The sequence below is a fragment of the Aythya fuligula genome, chromosome 7 (genome assembly GCF_009819795.1).
Source record: "Aythya fuligula isolate bAytFul2 chromosome 7, bAytFul2.pri, whole genome shotgun sequence".
NCBI lineage: Eukaryota > Metazoa > Chordata > Aves > Anseriformes > Anatidae > Aythya > Aythya fuligula.
Window position 1 is genome coordinate 37236939 of NC_045565.1, and position 22700 is coordinate 37259638.

At 51.7% G+C, this 22700-nt stretch overlaps 1 protein-coding gene across 1 annotated transcript; it reads left to right on the plus strand.

Moving 5' to 3' along the window:
• The first annotated feature begins 6892 nt into the window (after positions 1–6892).
• Positions 6893–22264, plus strand: PWWP2B (PWWP domain containing 2B). Its single transcript, XM_032191248.1, has 3 exons — positions 6893–7062; positions 10220–11867; positions 21734–22264. Exons 1-2 carry the CDS (start codon positions 6893–6895, stop codon positions 11847–11849), a joined length of 1800 nt encoding a protein of 599 aa, XP_032047139.1. The 3' UTR covers positions 11850–11867; positions 21734–22264.
• Positions 22265–22700: the final 436 nt, after the last annotated feature.

Sequence of the window (22700 nt, forward strand, 5' to 3'; positions counted from 1 at the left end):
GTGTTTTGAAACTCAGCCAAATTATGTTACAATATGCATCAGTGCTTGGATAAATGTTGTTTTGAATTGAAGTTTATCAAATAGAAGATCGCAAAGGTTTGCCGTGTAACTATAGGCAATATAGGGTCTTTGATTTGGCATAGAAGAGAATTGAATTCTGAATGACAAGAGAAGGAGTAAGCATATTGTTGCATTATAGTTTTAAATAATTTTCTATTCAGCGTTCCTATATTTATTTAAATGGGGAGAGTAATGTTTCACTACCAGAGAATAATTCTTTAATTTCTCCTGTAAAAAAAAAAAGGGGGGGGGGGGGGGGATTGGAGGTGGGGAAGGTGGAGGAAAGTAGTTACTTACACAACGGTATACAAACGATGTGTTTAAAATGACCTTAATGCTGTGAGTTTGTGCTTTTGCAGGTCCGTAAGTGTGTGCGTACATCTGACCTGACACGAGGTGGCACCGTAGCACAACGCACACCTTGCACAGGGACGCTCCTGTGTTACTGCAATTTATGAGTATTTAACAAATACTGAAATCAGAGCTGTGAAACGTTCTCGTAGTTTTGTGCTAACAATCATTAGTCTTTGCTCTTATATTTAGCTTCTATAGTTGTTCTCTGGTCTTCTTTGTAGCAGTTTCATACTCCTTGAGCATTACAGAGACATCCTGTATTTGACATAAAGATTTTAGTTTTCAAATCCTCTTTTCACTAATAAAAGTGCAGTGCCAATAAAATACTTCAAATCTACCACAGTATGTATTTAGCAGTGAATTTGTCATTTAAACAATATGTTCTGTTACACCCCCTCCACCCCCGATCTTGGGGAAATGACTCCTGTAAGTAAATCTAGAATAATTCTCATTTCATCTGTGAACGTTCCAACGTCATTGAAGGCAATAAAAGCAGAGAATTACAAGGTGCAGAATTCAGTTCTAGGACTGCGACTTCAGCCAAACTCGTGAGCACAGGCGTTGTGTAACTCCTGTAGGCCACTCCAGCATTGCTTTTTTTTTTCTGATTCTGTTTGTACTCTAACCAGAATCTAAGTGTAAAGTGTGCAAACAGATGTGTTATGTTTAAAATGTTTGCTACTGGCTTTTTGATTGAATAACAAAATGATCATCTAGGAATTCTCACTTCCTGGTAGTGAAGCACATAGTCCCTGTCAATAAGCCAGTGCTTTTAGGATCAGAAACAATTTTCCACAAAAAACATAAAACTATAAAACTTCTGAAAAGTAGGAGCTCTTTTCCTTTATCTACTGCAATGCACATACTTCAGAAATAGGTTGGACTTTTTACTTTTATAAAAGTTATTTGAAAGGCCTTCATCAGAAGATGGGTTTGCAGTAAATCTGCCCTTATCTGGAATCATCTCGCTGACTGTCAGCGTCTTGTTCCTAAGGCTATTACCAGCCAGAGATTTGCTTTGGACTATCTGTTTTGGTGGAAGGGGCAAGGACTTTTTTATTATTATTATTATAAACAATCAAAAAAGTAAAACCCAATGCCATATTTGAAGGTTCACTTATTTTTAAACTGCAGCATCCTACAGGTACTCACAGATGAAAGGGCAGGCACTAGCTAGCCAAAACTGGGCTTTGGATGCTGGCCTTCTGGAAGGGGTGGGGTTTGGGGGTTTTATCAAAATTTTGTTAAAACCACAACTTTGTGAAATTTTTCTGCCTTTGCCACCTGATGTACTAGTAAAAAAAATGTTTTGTGTTATCCTGCTCATGAAATGTTTCACCAGGCTTATCTCTAGCCTGCCTTAGCTTTACGCTGTTACCCAGAAGCACTTAAATCTGTGTGGGACTTTCAAAGAGAGAGTGTTTCTTGGAACTCTTACATCTACCGTGTTTTGAACAATTTACTCACAGGTTATGCACTTGGGTCTCGGTGACTGTTGGAGCTCAGTTTTCACCCATTTACCGTGATTTTGAAAACTACTTTGCAATTACTTCCTTTACCACAGAGAAAATTCGTACAAAAAGAGATGGTATTCAAACCAAGCCTTCTCACAGCCTCAGCTTCTGCTGTCCTGGACTCTGTATTAAACCCTCCTACAGAAATGTAAGCATATTCATGCTATGTAACAAATATCATAGAATCATCCCTTTGGGGTTTTACAGCTTTATATCATGCTCCCTGTAAGCTGCACCTGGCTGCTCGGAAGCTGCCATTGCCTCTGAGTTGCCTGAAAAGATCAGAAGGCAGTTAGAACACTTGTCCAAGTCACCGAGCACTGGCAGTGATTTCAAATGACAGCAGCCTTTACAGCATTAGAGTCTCAGTATGAAACCAGTTTCAAATTCCTAACATTTCCATATAATGTGTTAGCATTTTGTTTCGTTGTAGATGCCCCAAACTGCATCATATGGTACTGATAACATCAGTTACTATGCCATGAAAGAGGCACCCGAGAAACAGAAGGACCATACACCTGAAAAAATGGAACAAGGACTGCTGAAAGTGAAAGATGAAACTACAAGTTTAGTGCTAAAAAGATACAGCTATGAACTGCTCCTGTGTAATGGTACTGATGGCATCTGCTAACTTGCTATTATGAAAACATTAATTTATTTTCTCTTCCGTGAAGTAAAATCAACAAGAATCCTAATCAGTAAATTGTGACTAAAAAAAAGAAATTAATACAAGCAAATTCCAAGCTTATTAAAAAAAAAATAAATCACTAGCACTTCAAGACTTGTAGCTGGAGCTCTGTGCACCTGCTCCTTCCCTTGCAATGCAATACCCAGGCAAGCACACTGTTGAAACAATTCTTATCTTTTAATAGCAATAATTTAGTTTGATAAAACAACTATTTTATAGTACCTTTATATCATCTTAATATATTTTAAAACACTTAATGAGTGTGAGCCAGAGGGCTGACTAGAAATTGAGTACCTCTGATCCTTTTTGCAAAATGAATTAAACAAATCACAACTGGCTGATGTCCTAACCTTGAAAAGCTTCGCCTGGATTATAAATGTGCGTAGTTATCTGAGCTGGAAAATACTTGAAATCATTCGTCTTTGAGGGCTGCACACACACACACACACACACACACACACACACACACACACTGAAGAAAGGGGAGAAATGTGAACGTGTTCCAAATTTTTAAGAGCATATACAATATCTGATTCGACTTTGGGAAGTGTTCAGTTTAAGTTTTTTCTTCTATTTGGTTTTAACTTTTATAAGGAAAGCTTGGAATGTTCTGAGATTCTTTTTTATTCTAATTAGATGCCATTTCATTCCATTTTGCACTCCTCAGAATTAGTCCCTCTTTATATGGGGCTGTAACTTGAGTAGCTGGCCAAGCGTGTTCCAGTTGATGCATACACCACCTTCCTCCCTGACAGATAATTTCTTGGGGCATAACCACTATGCAAATGTCTGTAAGTCAAGGAAAACTTTAATTAGCTTCAAGGAACACTACACTGCATTATACCTTCTCATAATGTGGAAAGAGATGGTTACAGGTACCACGGCTATGGCCAGACGGGTCTGATGGCCACAGAAGTAAAGTACAGTAAATACGTTTATTTAGTGATCATTGAAATTTCAGTCCTGTCTCGTATTTCCTTTCACAGTTGCATGAGTGTCTCAGTACATTGGGAAGGGCTGTTTTATAGTACTCCTTTTCTGTGTTTCTCCTGTCCCAGCATGATTTTAAATCTACAGTCAAGACCTTTGAAAAGTAGTTTATATGTGCTGTTCGACCACTTGCTCTGGAGACAGTTCCACTGCCTCTTTAAATTCTTGTTTTGCTAGCATGCCTTCCACAGCATTTCCTTTAGTTTTGCTTTCTGGCTGTGCTGAACTCCCCATCAGTGTTTCCTTCACAGTCACATACTTTGAATTACGCACTGTGCACTGAAAGGCTTCCAGCTTCTACAGCAATTCTGCAAAGGACCCACCAAAAGCAGCCTGTGCCGCTCCCACACCCTGATGGCTTCCCAGAGTACCACTGAGCTTATGGACTGAACAAGGCAAGGGTTAGATTAAAATAAGGTCCCAGTATTGTAAGATACAGTAGTGTAAGAGCACCACATGGGGCACACGTGCGTATTAGTGAAGGCAAGGCCACAAGATTTCATTCATTTTGCTTCCCATCGTGCAAATACTTTTGGAGGAAATGTGTTAAATACTTGAAACCAGAAATGGAAGGCTTGGTGATTATAAAGGAACTGAAATAATACTTCCATCATGTTTACTTAGATCCCCCAGAGAAAAGAAAATGGAACAAGGCCTCAAATGGCACACGGAGATGGTGAAAGCAAGAGAAAAATTAAGAGCAACGCCCCCAGAGGAAAAGCAGGACTTGGAAGTGGTGAGCATCTTCTCTTTTGGGGGGAACTGCAGTAAAGGTAGTAGTGCTGTGGGCTTATTAACCATTGTAAATTTGTCATTTCATTAATTTCAGAAGTTAATCTCAGGTAATTAATCATCTCAGGTACTAAATATTTTAAAACTAAAATCATCAAAAATGGAACATTTATTTTTATGTTAAAGTTGTTTGTGTGTACATGCACACAACATGTAAGTATATGAACAGGTCTACACATTGGTAGCACTCTGAGTCTTTCAAAAGTAAAGCCAGAATTCTAAGATAGAAGACAGAAATCACAAAAAGCGTAAGAGATGGCCAAAGGTTGATATGAAGCTCGCTAGACAAGAATGACGTTTTTTGTCATGTCCTGTGCAAGCTGTTCTATGCAAGTGGTTAATGCAGCAGAAAGTTGAAATTCAAAATTATCCATTTACAATTGGAAAGAGGACTCGTAAATCTATACCTGCCTGCTAAGGAAGAAAAACTGAGAGCTGTGTTAGTGCAGGTGTGACATTTATTTGTTTATTGCAACATTTTTAGGGATTATTTTGTTTCGACTGAAAGTATTACTTCAGCTTTCCAAACTGTGTGGCTAGTCAAAATACATTTTTCAATAAAATGAGTTAGTGCTTTGCACGTAGTTTGATTTCTGTGCATAATCAGGTCACTGCACTCAAAATCAGTTTTGCCTCGAGAGCCTAAACTGGTTTGATTCACATTTGCATGAGGTCACTAGATAGTGACTGCGCTTCTGCAGGGTTTAAATGGCATTTACTCGACAGAGACCAACTAGCCAGCAGTGGGTCTTCCCATTTTGCTTTCTTTTTGCCTTTCTGTTCTGCCTGCCTCCATGGAACCTGCTGAAATGATGATTTGGTCAGATTCAAAAAAGGAAGCTGTCTTAGAAATAAGTTTTGTGAGGGCAGAGCAAGCACACATGTTCGATACGTTTCTTCCGAATGTGACAGTACGTTGTGTACTTATCCTGCATTCTAATCAAACAATAAAATCGAATTCATTAATGTTGTAGGGATATCACCAGTACTAAATTTGGCAAGGCCTTTCCCTAGTAAAGACTAGTGTTTAAACACCTTTTATAATGCCCAGGGAATACGGAACAACTCCAAAATTGTTTCTTCCTGCAAAGAAGAGGAGCAGCAGTCCATGAAAAGGCAGTTCCTTCACAGCTCCTCACGTGGTAGTAGAAACTTGTGCCCGCTGTCAGCCAGCTGCACCTGAACCTTTGAGTATGGGTTCCATGTCCTGAGGTGTCCTAGCAGTCACTAGGTAGAAAAATTGGAAATGTGCAAATAGCTATAGCTGTGTAAACTGACAGGGTAAAGGCTGTGGATTTCATAGCCTCATTTTTACAGTGTTTGCACCAATTTATAGCACCCGCATTTTTAGAAAAAAAGGAAATCCTGATGTTATTCAAAGCATCTTTTGGCCTCAAAACCAGTGATGTAGTGCACATGAGGCGCATTCCCCATACTATACATAACAGGGCAAACAAGCTCCACGCAGTGCGCCAAGTCTGTCCCTGTGCCAGGAAATCATGACACTGTTCTATAATTACCCTGCTGCGTAACGCCACGCACAGCCAAACGCAAACCCTGCGCTCCCAACATGGAGCTCATTCCTCAAGGTGGAGGTGCAGGAGCCAGGGATGACAACGTGACATTTAGGAGGGGACTTCTCAGGGGCTCCCCATGCCCCAAACCGTGTTCCCTGAGCGCTCCGGGGGCTGTGTGCTCGCGCTGGGGGCACAGCTCCGGGTGGATGTGGTTGCAGCTCTGGGTGGCTTGGTTGCCCTGCCTATTTCCATGGGGAATCTGCCCTTTTGGTTTCCAAACATGCATTGATGAGTCTTGACAGCCCTGACTGGCGGAGGAGTCCTATCTCCTGACTGAATTCTGCTGTCACAGTTCCTCCAGAAACAGGATTCCCCAGGGGAACTGCCAGCACTGCTGTGCGCAGCAGGGGCAGCGAGGGCTGGTTTTCATTAGGGGGAGGTGGGGGTTCTGGTGAACGGAGAGCTGTTTGTAACTCCATGTGACTATGTGCCCATTCTCTATTTGTTTATTTTTAAATCCAAGGTTGCAGACCTGCAGACCAAGCTAGCACAACTACGCCAGCATCGCTTTATGGCCTCCACAGGAGAGCTTCTAGCGGGTTCCCTGGGACTGCAGACTAAGAGTGTGCTTTCCAGTAGGAAGTTCTGAGAGCCTGGAGTTGCAGAAGCATGAAGTATTTCCTTCAGAAGATGGGAATGACAAAGATCTCCGTATTCCTGACTGCATTTAGCAACTTGTAGCCTCTAACAATGACAAACGCGCTCTAACTGCCCATGGAGCTGTCCCCTCACAGCGCCCCTGTGGCGCCGCCCTGAGGCCCCTCACAGCCCCCTGAGGGGGGCAGAGCCCCGCCCCCGCCCCCCACCCCGGCCCCGCCCCCGCACGTGCGCGCGGCCCCTCCCGCCCCTCCCCTGCCCGCCCCCGTGACGCGGGGCGCGGTGACGCCATCTTGCGGCGCGGCGCTGGGCCCGGCAGCATGGCGGAGGCGGAGGCGGAGGCGGCGGCCGAGGCGGAGCGGGCGGGGGCGCCGCGGGTGGGCGCGTGGCTGGCGGTGCGCGTGGAGCAGGCGCTGGGCGACACGCTGCTGGTCAGCCTCAGCTGCGGGCAGCGCCGCTTCGCAGGGGTGCTCATCGACTGCGACAGCAAGTACGGGGCGGCGGGGGGAGCGGGGGGGGGGGGTGTGGGGGGGGGGCACGGCTCCCCTCAGGGCTCCCCTCAGGGCTCCCCTCCCCGCGCTGGCCGTGCCGGTAGCGAGGCGCGGCGATCCTGGGGTAGCTCAACCCGTAGTGAGTTGTTTTTTTTTAATTATGCACCAGTATAGGTCTGAGGGCAGCGCCTTCCCTTCCACGGGGAGGCCGGGTTGGGGTAACGTAATCCGTAATCCATAATCTGTAATCCGTAATCTGTAATCCGTGAGCCGCCTGCCCCGGGGTGGGGGTCACGGGCGGGCTGAGGGCTCGCCCAGCGCCAGCTCGGTGCCTGTGTGAGCGCCCTGCGCTGCTCTGCCCCTCACACGAGAGCCCTCGCATCATGGTCTCAGTTGGATGGCTCCTGGTGAGCAGAACCGACAGTGACTGCAAGCAGGTATCAGAAGCACGCGAGCTGCATCCAGGGGTGAACAAAAGGCAGGGGGCTGTGGGGAAGGCTGCTGGAACGAGTGGCTCTCCTTCAGGGAAAAGCACGCCGCTGTTGGAAAGCAAAGCGTGCCAGACCGGGCACTTCTCGGTGTGCAGGAGGCGGAGGAGCAGCGAGGGGAAATCCTCCTGCAGAGCTGTGCCCGTACGAGAGGCAGCGTCGGGACAGGACCGCGGGGCCTGGCCCCACAGCCGGGCTGGGGAAGCCTCGCACCTCCCCGGGCACCTCATGGCCACGGGACGGGCACTGCTGGGCACAGGGACTGAAAGCAGCCCGGGTGGCAGGAGGCTGGCAGGAGGCTGGCAGGGGCAGGGTGTCTCGGGGCTGCTTCAGCCCTCAGAGCTGCCTCCAGCACGAACAAAAGGGGCCGGAGGCCGGCACTGGGCAGCGGTGACACGCGGCCGCTGGGAGCAGGCTGCTGGCCACGGCACGGAGCTGGGGGCTCACAGCAAGGCCCCCTTCTGAGCACAGGCACCCACCCTGCCGCGAGAGGAGCTGCTGGCCTGGCCTCCGGGGCCAGCTGGGCTGGGGCAGCTTCCCGCAGGGCTGCGGGACCCCCGTGTGCCGCCCAGATGAGCTGCAGGTGGCGGGGGACACCAGGCTGCTGCTTCTCCTCCCCTCGGCTCCATGTGAGCCTGGAGCTGCCTGACCAAGAGGGGCTGGGGGCAGCCTGCTGCCAGCCCCCCGTGTCCTTCACAGAAAGTTGCCGTCCCTCAGCACCGCAGCTGCCCCCGGTGCCGTGCCCCCACCGGGCACCGGGTTGTGGGGAGGGAGCTGGGGCAGCCTGTGGGCAGCGGGCCCCAGCAGGGCTCAGGAGCAGGGGAGGCCGGGATGGTGTCCACCTGCTGAGCAGAGGGGGTTCCTCTCGTGCTGTTCCCTGCTGCGGCTGAATTGGACAGATTTGTTGCACGAAATAACCAAAATTTATAGCCAGAGCTTCGGCAGTGGGACCGCTCCCAGTTGTTTTATGGACTGTGCTGATATCTTTGGCTGCACAAAGTGTGCTTGCTTGGTTGTCGTCTGAAAGATACCTACGTTCTCGATTGTCTCTGTTTTAAAAGAGAAAAAATCTTACAACAAAATTATCTTCCAAACCTTGCCGTTTCAGCAGTTCAGTCCCCTCGACTCTCTAGCAATCCAACGTGGAGCTCCCCGCCTGTTGGTCAGTCCGTGCTCCTGCTGTCTTACTCTTCGAGTAATGGGAAGGGGCTTCTCGTGTCAGGGTGCAGGTGACTCGCCTAACCTTTTTGTTTCAGCTGGAGAAGAGCAGTGACTTGGTGCCAGGATCAGATTAATGCCTCTGTTTAATTGATGTAAGCCTAGCCTTAAACTTCAGAGTCTTCACAGGAATGAGGTTGGTATGTGGCCATCGGTAACTGCTCTCTGCTGATGCTTCTGGGAAGGAGAGGTGTTCTTGTCCGTGCCTGGTGAGGGCAGGTGGTATTTTAGGTATTTTAGCATCTTTCTGCAGCAAAGCAATGCAGCCCGAGGCCAAGGCTGGGAAAGGTGCTGTCAGCCCCAGCACCTGGGTGGAGGGAGGAGGCCCCTCCTGCTCTGCAACCCAGTAACACTGATTTTTAAAGTCAGGATGTGTGATTGGGGGTGCCTTAAACTCCTCTTCTCTGGGCAGTGGTTGCCAGTCTCCGGGCAATCCCCCTGTTGTTTGAGGAGGGGTTCTTCTGGGAATTACACGGAAATGACGGGAGGGCCAGTGGGGATCGTGGCAGCCGGAGCTAAAGCTGTCTCTGCTCCGTGGCCATGGCTCGTCCATCAGCGTTCCAGTCACGGGAGGTGCTGGGGCAGCTCGCTGCGGGTCTCTGCAAGGCCCAGCTAGCGAGTGCTGCCCGTTTGGGGGCAGGTGTGTGGTGAAGCGCTGCGCTAGCACAGCATTTCTGATCGTCAGGCTAAGACCATACGTTCCTGTGCAGAAGCCCAGAGACAAGAAGCGTGGTTATGAGCCCTGGTGTTTTGGAGGATTTGCTTATGGCAGGGTCTGGGCAAGATACGGTGCCTGGGCTTGGACAGCCCGTAATGGAACCGGGCACTGAGCAGCAGTGAGTGCAGCATCACGCTTAATCCTGCTCTTCGGAAGCAGCAGCGTGTTTCTTATTTTAACAACTGGTCAGGTGTGCAGAATACCTGGGGAGAACAGGACTGTGTACTGGTGAACCTGGGGCGTGAGGGTGTGGGATGTGCCACAAAACCAAGCTGTTGGGTTTTGAAGGAGAAGCTGAAAATCAGCCACAAAAGTGCAGTGTGGAGAAAGGAGCTTTAATAGTTGCCAGAGGGCTTGCTCAATCTGTATCACAGGCTGCCCTCTGGCTTTACCAGCCTGCTGATAAAATAAACTGCTTTGCCTGATAAAACTTAGACCTTCTTAGAGCAAAACTCCTTTTCTGTGTAAACGGTATGTGGAAAGAGACGTTGATCTCCACGCCTTGTCTGGCAGAGCAGCAGGACACCTTTCCTGAACTCAAACGCTGTGATTTCTTTCAGCAGCAGAATTGGTTGCCCTGCCCTAAAGGAGGAAAAGTTGCACTATTAGCATGTCGAAGTTTCGTGTGTTCTTGGGAGCTAGCACGCTTGTCGCAGTCTGCCCCGAGAAGCGTCTGTCAAACACCTGACTCTTTGTCTCTTTCCCTCCCTGCCCTTCTCGCCCCGTTTTTAGGTCTGGGCTCTTCTGTCTTCCGTCCTCCCTCCCGAAGCAAGAGGAGCCTCCTGCCAGCGCCTGCGCTAACGGGGTTGCCGACGGCGGAGACGCTGCGCGGGGCGAGACGGAGCCGCAGCCCGGCGCTGGGAAGCCCCCCAGGGGCAGCGGGGATGAGCAAGTGCCCCCGCTCCTGCCCCCGCCCGGCAGCATCCCTCCCTACCCGCCCTACTTCGAGGGAGCTCCCTTTCCTCGCCCGCTGTGGCTGCGGCACACGTACCACCAGTGGGTGCCGCAGCCGCCGCCGCGGACTATAAAGAGGACAAGGAGGCGTTTGTCGCGGAACAGAGACCCGGGAAGGCTCATCATGAGCACCATCAGGCTGCGGCCCAGGCAGGTGCTCTGTGAGAAGTGTAAAAACACCCTGAACCCCGAGGAGGAAAACACGGCGAGGCAGAACGCTAAAACGAGGAGGAAGCTGAACAGTCAGGACAAAGAGCAGAAAAAGCACAGTGACTCCGACTACGCGGAGAAAAGGAACAAGAGAGAAAAGAGAGAGGATGACAAATTTTCTGGGGAGCTAGTGCACCGAACACCGGTCATAAAGATATCCTACAGTACTCCGCAAGGAAAAGGCGAGGTGGTAAAAATCCCTTCCCGGGTCCACGGCTCAGTCAAACCGTTCTGCCCGGAGCGAGTACCGCAGAACGGAGAGGAGGACCAAGAGGAGATCCCCGACTCTGAGCGATGTCAAGAAACCAAATGTTTAACGGACAAGTCGGCAGGCAGCCAGCTTGCTTCCATTCCAAAGCTGAAGCTGACGCGGCCGGTGCATTCCAGCGCGGATGTTCCACCTCCAAAGATAAGGCTGAAGCCCCATCGCATCAATGACGGTCAGAGCGTTTCAATTTATAAAGCAGAACTTATTGATGAGATAAACGTCCTCCAGAACAGCAGGGAGACCAACCCTGCCGCCTTTTACAACGAGGAATCCACAGAGAGGGGCTTAGCTGAGATCTCTTCAGGGAGTTCAGGAGAAGACGATGACTTCAAAAGGTTTCCCCAGGGCAAAGATGGACACGATAACCTGGCTTTCCTCATGAATTACCGGAAAAGAAAAGCAGACTCTTCTAGTTTATCGGTGTGTAGTAACGACAGTCTAGATGAATCCAAGTCCTCTAGTTCAGAAGTAACATCACCAGAAATGTGTGACTTTTTGCCTGGTGATGACGCGTCTGTCTCTTCATCTTCAAAAGATGAGCGTAAAATTGTGCCCCCCTTAACAGTTAGGCTGCATACCCAGAGCGTGTCTAAATGCGTCACCGAGGATGGAAGAACTGTTGCAGTGGGGGACATTGTTTGGGGTAAAATTCATGGATTTCCGTGGTGGCCGGCACGTGTTCTGGACATAAACCTTAGCCAGAAGGAAAACGGGGAGCCTTCATGGCGAGAAGCGAAAGTGTCATGGTTTGGTTCTCCAACGACTTCGTTCTTATCTGTTTCAAAACTCTCTCCTTTCTCTGAGTTTTTTAAACTGAGATTTAATCGCAAGAAGAAAGGGATGTATCGGAAAGCTATCACAGAAGCTGCGAAGGCAGTAGAGCATCTGACTCCAGAAATAAGAGATCTCTTAACACAGTTTGAAACATAACTTTGTCGCCAGTATCAGGTGAGTGCTTGCTGGACTAATGCTGCCCATGGAAAAAACCTCCTTGTGTTTTTTAACCAACGTTCCACTGTTTGCATTTATTTTTCCATTAAAAAAATGAGGTCGGCAGTTATTAAACTTAAAAGCCTGGGTGTGAGTTGGTGGTGGCAATTTCAGAGGTGATAAGAGCCGTTAGCTCCAAAACTTTGGGAGGGCCATGGGAACGGGAGCCCCGGGGCTCGGGGGGGCGCACGAAGCGATTGGCACTGTGAGGAAGCAGTAGTAGTATTATAGCAACGTGTTAGAGCTGTTTGCAGTTAGGATGTGGTGAGTATCGATGATAATTCGCTTGCGATAGGACTAATCCCGTGTGGTGGGAGGACTGACAGCCTCTAGGCCGTGTTTTGAACTGCCTGGTTCAAAGAACTGGAACGTCTTGGGGTTGAGATGACACGTGCCGTATGTGGGTGCTGGTACCAAGCAGTTACCACAACAGTTACGTGCTCGTGGAGGCCCTTTGCCCCCCTTGCATTTAGTGCTCCCCCGTGGTGCTTAGTTGTGAGGGAGGCTTTATCTGACTGATCAGCATGCCAGCCTGTAAGCTGCCTCTGTGGGGGAATGCTGCTCGCAGCAGTTGTGTGGCTCCTGTCTGAAATGGTGGGGACTGGCCTGGATCATCAAACGCAGCACTTCTGGTCCTCACCTGCAGCCTCTGTGAGGACAGAAAGCGGGAGCTGATTCCTTCTAACGCCTCCATAGTTTGCTGTTACTGGTTGCAGGCACAGAGTGGGATGGGACTCCTTCCTGGTCAATAAAATAAAAACTGCCCAGGGTGGAAATGTGGTGCCTGTAGAAGCAGGACGTGCTGTGACTGGGAATGGGGCCACCACGCGTAACCTTAGCTGATGCTGCACACTGTGCTGCCCTCAGTGAGGTCCCCGGGGAAAATACCATCAGCTTGAGAAAGGTCCAGAATTGTTTTGTTGCCTTCCAGCTGTTGGTATCTAGATAAAGCCTCATCTGTGATACTGTTAAACCAGGCAATGCAGTAACTTGTTATCTGAAAACCATAGCTAATTAGGAAGAGTCTCGTTGTCAGAGCTCTAGCTTCATGTAGTGTCCTGGGGAGGGTTTTTATCGGTTCACTGTGCTGTGCCATAAGCTTTTCCCTAAGTTTTCTCTCTCATGCCAGAAGGGCTGTGCACACGCCAGAGCTGCTCCTGCCATTGACTCTTTCACTGCTCTGTATGGGAGCAGGCAGTGGGGCTGTGATGGCCAGTGCTCTCCTAATCCTGTCGGGGGGAAGGACTTTCTGTACCCTCTGCCGTGGGGCTTCGCTGTTTGCTTGAGAGGGATGAAGGACTCGCTTCGATGGCGTTATTCCATCCCAGCAAGCTTGGCCTGAGCACGCAGTGAGAGTGTGGCACGTGCCTCCCCTGGGCTCACGGGGCTGGACAGCTGGGCGCTCGGGCAAGTACGAGTGTATGGCTGCAGCAGCATTTAAGCTTCATCCTTGATCCTGCCTCTTCAAATGCTGCTTAACTCCGGCTAAAGGCTTTATTTTATTGAGAGTGTTTGGACTGAGCCCAAATTCGTATTAGCTAGATCAGGAGTATAAATAAACCCGATGCCCCGAATGTGCTGTCCTTGCCAGCCAAAGAAAAATGGTCACAACCCACGGCTCCTTCCTGAACTGCGACTGGAAGGAGCAGCAGAGCTTTGTCCTCTGAGCTGACCCCGCTGGGTTTCTGCCTGCAGTGGGGCCGTGTCAGCAGGGGGATGTTGTGGCTGCTGCTGGCAGCTTTCTGCCCGGGTAGAGCTTTGCTGCTGCCGTGCCACTGCTGGCTGCTGGGGAGGACAAGGGGCAGGGTGAGGCGGCACCTGATGCTTCAGAGCAGGTTGGCCGTGCCCGTCAGTCCGTGCAGAGTGGGAACCTTGGGACTTTTTTTGCTCCTTTTGGCCGCAGCCTGGAGGTTGAAATGAGGATGCTTCCCGGTGACGTTAGCCTAAGGCAAACACGGCCCCTTCCTGCCAGCGGGACCGCTGCCGACGTGATGCTAGCGGTGGTGCAGGGTGAGAGGTGACAAGCGAGGCCCCGAGGAGGAAAGGAAGCACTTGCTCCAGAGGAGACCCGGATTACAGCAGGCACAGCAGGAGGGATAGGACAGGTCTGTAAAGGGAGGGGAAGAAGGTGATGTGTGAGGGAACGGTGGGCTGGGCAGGGCTGGGCCAGACCCTGCCTTCCCTCTGTGCTCTGCAGCCAGACCTCCCCGTGCACCTGGCTGTCCAGGTACATTTCATGCATATTGCTGCTTCCTCGGCCTCCTTCCTGGGCTTGCTGAGCGGGGTTTTCTGCCGTGCTCGTGTCTGAGTGCCAGCCCGGTCTGCCTGCCTGGAAATCACACGGTAATTGGATAACAACTGCCTGCACTCAGAAGAAAACTAGAAAAGCAGAACAGAGCCACTTCCCACCTCCCGCATGTGTCACGTTTACTCAGTTTTCCTGTTAGACCAGCGAGCCCGGTGTCTCGGTACGTCACTGCCTGGCAGCTCGTTGTTTCGGGGCCTTGCCCTGTACCTGTGCTGTGCTGTCGGGAGGACTGGATGGTGCTGCTTCCCTCGGGTGTTCTGGGGTCGAACTGAGATGTTCCTACTGGCTGCTAATCGACTGTTCTTCCCTGAAGGGCGTAACTTAAGTTTTTGCTGACGTTTGCAATTTCTTAGTCCCAGGACTAGGACATTGGACATTTGAGCAACAATTAAATGTTCCCAAGAGCAGGCATCTGGCTGGCACTTTTGCACCTTGACACTGTAAAATCTGCTGTGCTGCCACTTCAGCAGCAGCTGCGCGAGAAGGGCCGGTCCTTGTGAGCAGACGAGGAGCAGGAGTGCAGGAGATGCATCCAGCACCTGCGCTGGGCTAGTGCTGCTCCTGGTCCTCGTGGGCATGGCAGAGCTTTGTGGCTGCTGGCACCTTGTGCATCTTCTGTCCTCCGGCACAGGGTGCTGCTCTGCAGAGTGCGTGGGGTAACCACTGGGAAAATGACCAAACAATCCAGGTACATCTGTCAATGCCTATGGACCTGGAAGGGACTGGATTTTACAAACAACATTTGTTTGGGGTTGGAAAAGCTGGTGTGATCATTTTGTGTTTTATTATTCTGTTTTTATTATTCAGCGTGCTTTATTGAAAGCCTGTCGCTAGCTGGCTGGTAAAACAAGGTTTCCAGGAGATCAGCAGGCAGAGCAGCAGCCTGTCAAAGTCACATTCAGAAGACACAATGTGTGTTTGGAGTACAGCCAGCAGAAAAATGCCCCCTGAGCTCGTCGTCATGCTGCCCTGTAGCTTCTGCCTCGTATCTCCTGTACAGAGACCCCGTGCACGGCTGCCCCGGGCCTGGTGCTGCAGAGACACTTTTGGCTGGTGGCTGAACGTGGCTGAGCCCCTGCCTGCTGTCAGTGCTGGGAGCTGGGCTGCTCCTGGGGAGCCTCGCACCTCGCAGCCCTGCTGTGGGCTCTGGGTATGGGGTGGCTCGGGTACAACCAGCCGGGGTGACAAGGCCGTGCTCAGCGTGCCAGCGTCCAGCCGGGACCTGGCCGTGCCGCTGTGTGCTTCCCCTGCTGCCCCGTCCCACGGGCACCTCCCCAGGGCAGCCTCCTCCTCAGGAGGGGAACGGGGCACACGCTGCCTCCAGATCCCCGGCCTTTTGCGGGAGGCTGTGGACAGATGCACCTCGAGGCCCCAACACACTGTCCGGAGTGCTGCTGGTGTGCGTGGTCTCTTCTCTGGAAGAGTTTTCCTGACGCTTTGTGGGACGGGGGCTGCCCGATGGTGTGGAGCAGAGGCTGAGCAGAGGCATGGTGCTGGCGTGTGGCTGAGCAGGGAGCGGGTGCGAAGCCTCCCGCAGCAGCTGAGGTGGCCTCGTGGTGCCTGGGAGGCCTCCCTGAGCCGCGGCGATGCCGTTCCTCCCAAATGGTGCTGCGGGCGGTCTCGCACCTCCCCTGGCTCTCGCAGCACCCTGCCCCGTGTCGCTGTGATGCCGTCTCTGGACGTGGCTGGGCCCTTCCCTAACCCGTCTGGGCTGCGGCACTCATCTCCGGAGGGGCAGCTGTCAGAGAAGCCTCCTGAGACGGGGCGGTGCTGCCCGCTGCGTGCCCGGGGCACGCTCCTCAGCAGGCCCGGCTGCAGGACCAGCGCCAGGAGCCAGTCCAGGTGTGCTTTGGTGCTCCAGCCTGGCCGTGTGCCCTGTACCTGGTGCTCTCCGAGAGCAGGAACGCCTCCTGGGCTGCCTCCTGGGCTGTTGTTTGCTTCCTGTTCCCTTTCATGACGCTTTCTGTTCACTTTGATGATACCTCCATATTTAAACTTGCAGCTGCGTAATCGTCCAGTTCCTTGAGCTCCTGGTGGCTCTTCAGTCGTCCAGCTCAGTGATGCACGAACCCCAGCTCCTTTCTGGCTTTACAAGCAGCCCCGCTGCCGTAGCAAGGCGCTGAGCGTGGTGGCCGGGGAGCTGCGGCATGCTGCCCTGTAGGCAGAGGAGGAGCAGGGCAGGAGAGCCGAGCTGTGCCCCCCCAACTGCCCCCCAGGAAGCCCAACAGGGGCTGGGGCACTGGGCTGCCGCGGGGGGCTTGCTCTCCGGCCCTCCCTTCCTTGTTATAAAGCTCTTCACAAAAATCGCCTGTCGAATTTGGTACGTGCCTCTGTTGGAAACAGCTTTACAGCGCGTATCTTCGTTTGCTTTTTCAGGCTGGAAAGCCCTTTATTCTCCCCCTCCCTTCCCCCCAGCCCCCAGGCTGTGGCTGTGAAACCATTAAACTTTAAAATACCGGCTTCTTGAAGGTTTTAATTTTACTGCTATTAGCTTAATAGACCCTCGGTATCTGTGCGTTCAGCCATTCATCAAGCGAGGCGCAGTGCTGCGCCGTGCGGCAGAAATCAGCGCCTGCTGCCCGCCTGCTATATATAGCGAGCTCTAATGCAGGGTCTGGAACGCTGGGTTATGACTTCACCTTCAAAGATGTTCGGGGCTTTGTATGTGCATGCAGCCAGATCTGCTTGCCAGCAGTTTATGAAGCAACATAAATCATTCCCTTTTTCCTTTTACCCCTTCCTGGCTGCTCTGCCAGGGGCACAGAGGTTATGGAATTTGGTGTGGAGCTGTGGCGATTGCTGCGATAGCCGGAGCTTTAAACCACCCACCTGGTCATGTGAAATATTTCAGCCCAGAAGATGAATGCCTGAAATTTTTCTTGGCCAGGTTTCTAAATGGCTCAGTCAACTCAAAGCAAGCACCCGACGTAATTACTGTTTCTCGGCCTTCCTTCAAGCAGCTCGCAGTCAGCGTCTGCGCACAGCAACGCAGGGCAGGAGAACAAGTCCGGAGCAGCCCGCGCTGCGCCCTCGTGCACCCGGCGCCGGGTGCCTGGAGCTGCTTGCCTGGCACTGTCCTGCTGGCTCTGTGCTCCTCAGGGCTCTGTACAGTTGTGGCCGCTGCCTTTGGAGACCTCTCGGCCCGTGCTGCTTCTCCTGCTCGTGGTATCTGCTGGCCCCTTCCCTCCACTCCCGCGGGCCTGTTTTTTGGAAATGCCAGCGGGCCATACATCGAGCTATTTGTAACTGCACGCAGGCTGCGCGGATGCCCGGGAATGCGATCTGCTTACGTGAGCTGTAACTTCAGCTGCCAAAGGAGCTTTGTATAAACCCGAGGGCTTAGCAGCTCTCCCTGGGAGAACAACAAGCTGTTCCCCTGTGCTGCAGGGACCTCCGTGCCCAGCTGAAGCTGCAGGCGGCCGCTTGTTGCAGCAGCAGAGCGTGCGGGCCAGGCGGCCGGTGAGCTGTGCAGGGGGCTGGGTGCCCTCCTGCCCAGCTGCTCCGCACCCAGCTGCTGCACGGGCTGGGCCTGCCAGGGGCACGGGGCAGCCGGCACCTCCAGCAGAGCACGTGGGGAAGGCAGGGCCTGCAGAGCCCCGTCCCCAGCTCTGGGAGGGAGGGAGAGCCTGTCTGTGCAGCAGAGCTGCATCTGGGTGAGCAGCCTGGAAACTCGCCTCTTAGAGAACCCACCGATAGCGCAGCTTCCTGGGAGAAGTAAAAGTGACGTGTGTGGAGCCTTTCCTGAGTGCCATTTATTTACTTTGGCTTGAACTCAGAGCTGCAGCAGGGCTTCCCTCTTGCAGTGAGCACGGCGAGGCTGGCTGGGACCCTGGGCCCGGGGCTTAATGGCTCTGGGAGTGGGCAGCGGGGGTGAAGCCCTTGCAGAGGTGGCCTTCCTGCTGCTCCGGGCAAGGTGCAGGAGTTTGTCCTGTGCCTGCTGTAGTTACACAGATGTGAAAGCTTTTAAACGTTGAAAAACGTGCAACATTGTTTTTGAGCCTTGATCCATGTTTCTGTTGGTGTTTGTTGTGTTTTTTTTCCTGGAAGTACCCAGCGCTGAGATCAGGATCGGTGTGAAAGGGAGCAGTGCGTGGGCTGAGGAATGGTTTCTCTTAAGTTCTCCCTAAAAATGCCGTAGAAGCGGCATGCCTGTATCCTGCAGGCTAGACAAAGATGAGTTGGTGCCTGGTTTATTGGTTTTAGTCTGCTTGATGGATCTGTTCCGTTCTGTACATGCCGTTAGAGAACACGTGGGCTTTGCATTAGCTGGTTTATGGGCTCCTGCGCATCCTGAGGTTGCGTACATCTGAGGCAGCGATGCCAGTGATGTGTCTGATGCCCGAGTTCCTGGCGAGCTTGTCCTCCTCACCCCTGCAGTCCCTCCACCCCCAGCCCCTACCCCGCAGCCAGCTGCAAAGCTCCTCCCTCCCCGGGGCAGGGGCGGCGCGGGGTCCCGCTGCACACGAAGGGGGCGTCCTGCAGCCCGGGGTGCTTGGGTCCCTGCAGGCATGGCGTGGGCCCCAGCTCCGTGCATGGCCCCAGCTCCACACGGGTGAGCACACCTCGTCTCGTGCCTCGTCTCACCAGAGGGCCATAAATTGTCCCCAGCACCGTGTGCCGAAGCCTTTCCCACACTGAGTCTGCTGGCTGCCTTGCATTAGTTATACCATCATCTCTTTGGCTGCCGGTACGTGTGTCTCTGGAAGAGAAGAGCAGGGTATTTTTTAATGAAGGCTTTTTTTCATTAAGTTGATTATTTTCTGAAGGAATGAATGCTTCTAACCAACAGACCAGGTCCTGTTTGATCTGCATTGGATTTTTGCTGTTGTAGGATCAAACAAACTTGTTTTCTTTATAAAAACACGTTTCCTGTGTGCTGTCTGCAGTTGAAGAAATGAATTGCAGCAAAATTACTGGTTTAATTTCCTTTATGAGTGATGACTTGCTTTGTTTTGATTCAGGCCAATAATGCCAGCTCCTTCTTCACGCGGAAGGCAGCCCTTCCTAAAAGCAGAAAGCCCTAAACCTGGTGCTGGCTCTCCGCAGAGGTGTTGGGTGGTGGGTTTGGTCCCGGAGCAGCTGCCTGCCGGCCCGCTGGAGCCGGCCGAGCCCTGGTGCCCGCGGTGTTTCGGGAGGCAGGGCTGCTGGCTGCGAGGCTGCGGCAAGCACCGGGCCTCTTTGCCCTGCTGCCACGAGGGAGGCTCTGCGGGACGGCCGGGGCTGTGCTGCTGGGCAGGGCCCTCTGCGGGGGGAGCACCTCGGCTCCATCCCGTGGGACTTTGGCACGGCGTTCCCCGAGGCCAGCAGCCCTCGCGGTGCGGTGCCCAGCACGCTGTGCTTCCCGGGGGTGGGGGATCGGGGTGTCCCCGTGCGGGGGCAGGCTGCAGGGTGCCTGCGCTTGGTGACAGGAGGTGCTGAGCCTGCCGAGCAGGGCTGCCGGCAGAGCTGTGGTCAGGGTCCCCACACGCAGACAAAGTTGGGATGCATTAGCCTCAATTCAATTTTGAATAAAATCAATTTGAATTAAAAAGATAAATCAGCTGCCGGGGAGCTGAGCCCCTGGGGGCTGCTTGGCACCGGGCTTCTCTCCTCCAGATACTGCTGGTGTCAGCACAGGGAGAGACTGGCCTGGGGGCTTGCTGCCTCCTGCCCAGTGGAGTGTGGATGTTCTGCTCAGGCAAAGTCTGTCTCTGAAGGGTCAGATTTTTACAAAAAGCACTTGAGGAATATCCTACTAAGTCCTGAGATCTCTCTAAAAGTTTTTGGAAGATAATAAATGTGCACATGAGTTAGTTGTGTGCTCTTAAAAATCTCAGAAGGCCAGTGGATAGCTTACCTTGCAAAGGTAAGTATGTGTTTATACTCTGTTAACTGTGGGTACTAGGGCCTGGACACATCCCAGTCTCTTCAGAGCAGGATAATTCTGCTGAACACTGAGTTTGTGGATTTAAGGATCGCAGTCCTCTAAAATACAGCTGTTAGGACAGGTGTTCGTGGTGCTCTTAAATGTGTAGACAATACTGAAAGTGGTTCTGGGTGCTGGGGCTGCAGGTTGGTGTCACTTCGGTCCCAGGCTGCAGAGGTGTTGGTGCATGTTCAGCAGTGCTGGAAACGTGACCATCTTGCTGTCTGCTGGTGGCATTCTTGGTTTAATCAGGTTCTGAACTTCAAATCACAAGGCTCTGTGAGGGGCTTTTAAGAGTGTTTGATCTTTTGCTTCCTGGCATTGATCCCACTTGTTAGGAGCACAGATTTTAGCCTTCCGCGTCCTTTGGTTTTGACTCAGCCCGTGCAGTTGATTTGACATCGACACGTGTTGGGACTCCTCAGACTTCTGAACTGTGTCAAACTGAACTGCATTTGAAGCATGGTGCAGCGATGCTTCTGCAATCGAGAAGTACAGGTGTCGATCCCGGTGCCACCTCTCACGTCTATCACTGAGCTGTTCCGTGCATCTCCTGTCCTGGAGGACAGCCGGGTGCTGCCTTTGGACTTCCCCTCCTGATCTGACTCGCGGGGCCGCTGCCGGTACCCGCGGCGTGCAGGGCTGTGTGTAAGGCACCGTGCAGCAGGGTGCAGACGGGGACTTCTCTCACAGGAGGCTTTTTCCTGTGGCAGGTGCACCCCCCTCCAGCAGATGTTTTTGGAAGCCTGTCACCTGCCCTTGCTCTCAGTGGCTGGTGGTCAGTGGGAAGGCCAAATGACCAGAGTGCCACGTGCCAAGCGTGAAGTAAACTTCATTGCCTTTTGGTAGCTTTCTGTTGGAGTGTGTTGTTTTGCATTTCTGAATTCAGAAAGAGCATCTCCCTTGCCGTTGCTGCCCAAAGACTGCCCAGATGCGGTCCTGTGTGCTTGGTTCCAGCCCCTCTGGGTGGCCGGGTGGCAGGGGAGCCGTGGCATCGTCCTGCTGTGTGGTGCTGCCGTGGCTCTGCTGTCCTGTGGAGCCCCAAACAAACACCCAGAGTGGAAAGGGGGCACCTGTGGGGAGTGGGGGCGTGCGAGGGGCAGCAGGGACGTCTCACCGCTGGAGTCAGGTGCAAGGTTTGGCTGCTGTGCCTCTTCACCTGGAGCATGGTTTGGGCAGCAGTCCATGTCTTGAGCAGCTGCAGGTACTTAGAAAAGCTTCTGTAAGGCTTGCTCTCGGGAGGGAAATAATCCTATTTTATAGATTGAGTTTGAAAAGCGGAGGCAGGACTGAGCAGATGCTCCTCACGTGGCACTCTATAGAGGGACTTGTGGCAGATTAGCCTACGGTACCCACCTGTAGAGACTAAAAGGTCTTCAAGGCAGAGAGCAAAGACCTTTATTATACTGAAACTCATATCACGTCTCCCTTGGAGAAAATGCCCACTTTTTCTTTAGCTCTGCTAACGTGACGAGTTTCTTCCCAAGCTGTAGGTGCTGTCCTGCCATGGCAGCAGCAGCGTGCCAGGCTCTGCTTAGCCGGAGCGCGCCTCGCCGCTGCGCTCGGCTCTGTGCGCCTGCAGTAACCTCTCCCTCTTTCACTTTCTTCAAGGTAACAGAAGATAAGAGCACAGCTGTTCTCCTAGAGTGTCATGAAGTCTGTAAACATCCTGACTTGCTCCCCAGGAGAATCTGGAGGTTGCCACGCGCAGACAGGAGGACGGGTTTCCTTGTCAGATTGCTCTGCTTTCCATCGTGAAAGGTGACAGGCACCGGGACGTGGAGCTAGGCGGCTCTTCTGGCGTGAGGCTGGCAGGAAAGTCTTAAGGATCCCTTAACCTAAGATGAGAATTTGACAAGTCATACGGCAATGAAGTAGGAGAACAGCAAAAACCACAACTTGGAATGTATTTATTACCTAAAAGTTAGCTATTCTTGATAAAACCCCCAAAATTATTGCTGCTGCTTTATTTTACTTACAGATTTCACAAACTTGTTAATTTTAAAGCTACCAAACTTTTACTCAATACTGTATTCTGAGAAATGTAATTGGAGCAGGACATGCAATAGAATGGAATCATTGTAGTGTCTTAAGTACAATGGACTCACTTTTGTGTCTATTAAAACTTGGAAAATGTGCAACACAGAACAATGTGGCTGTCATTGCATATATTGAAGCTTTCTAATGTTGTTTATTGCAGAGCTGAGAGAATCAGCGTTTTGAAGTACACGAACAAGCAGCCAGCTGGTAACTTGGGTGGTTGTGTGTCCTAAATGTGTGCTTTCTAAAGTCACCTGAAACAGCAGGCAGGACAGCCTTGATTTGCTTGTGCTGTGTGTGCAGAGGTGGGTGGTTAGCCTGATGGCACCGAGTGGAGAATGAACTCTTGTGTCTACAACATCTAGTCAGTGAGTGGAAATTAAGGCCTCTTGAACACATGCTGCTGGATAGAAGGAATCCTCATCCTCACATATTACCAGAAATGACCGTCAGTCTTTAAAGAAAAAACAAAAACAAACAAACAAAGAAAGTAACTTATAGCTTCTGTGTGTCTAACTTAGAATAGAAATTGTTTACA

Coding starts and splice junctions, on each gene's coding strand:
- PWWP2B (XM_032191248.1), top strand. CDS start 6,893: ATGGCGGAGGCGGAGGCGGAGGCGGCGGCCGAGGCGGAGCGGGCGGGG. Junction 7,063..10,219: donor CTCATCGACTGCGACAGCAA/GTACGGGGCGGC, acceptor CCCCGTTTTTAG/GTCTGGGCTCTTCTGTCTTC.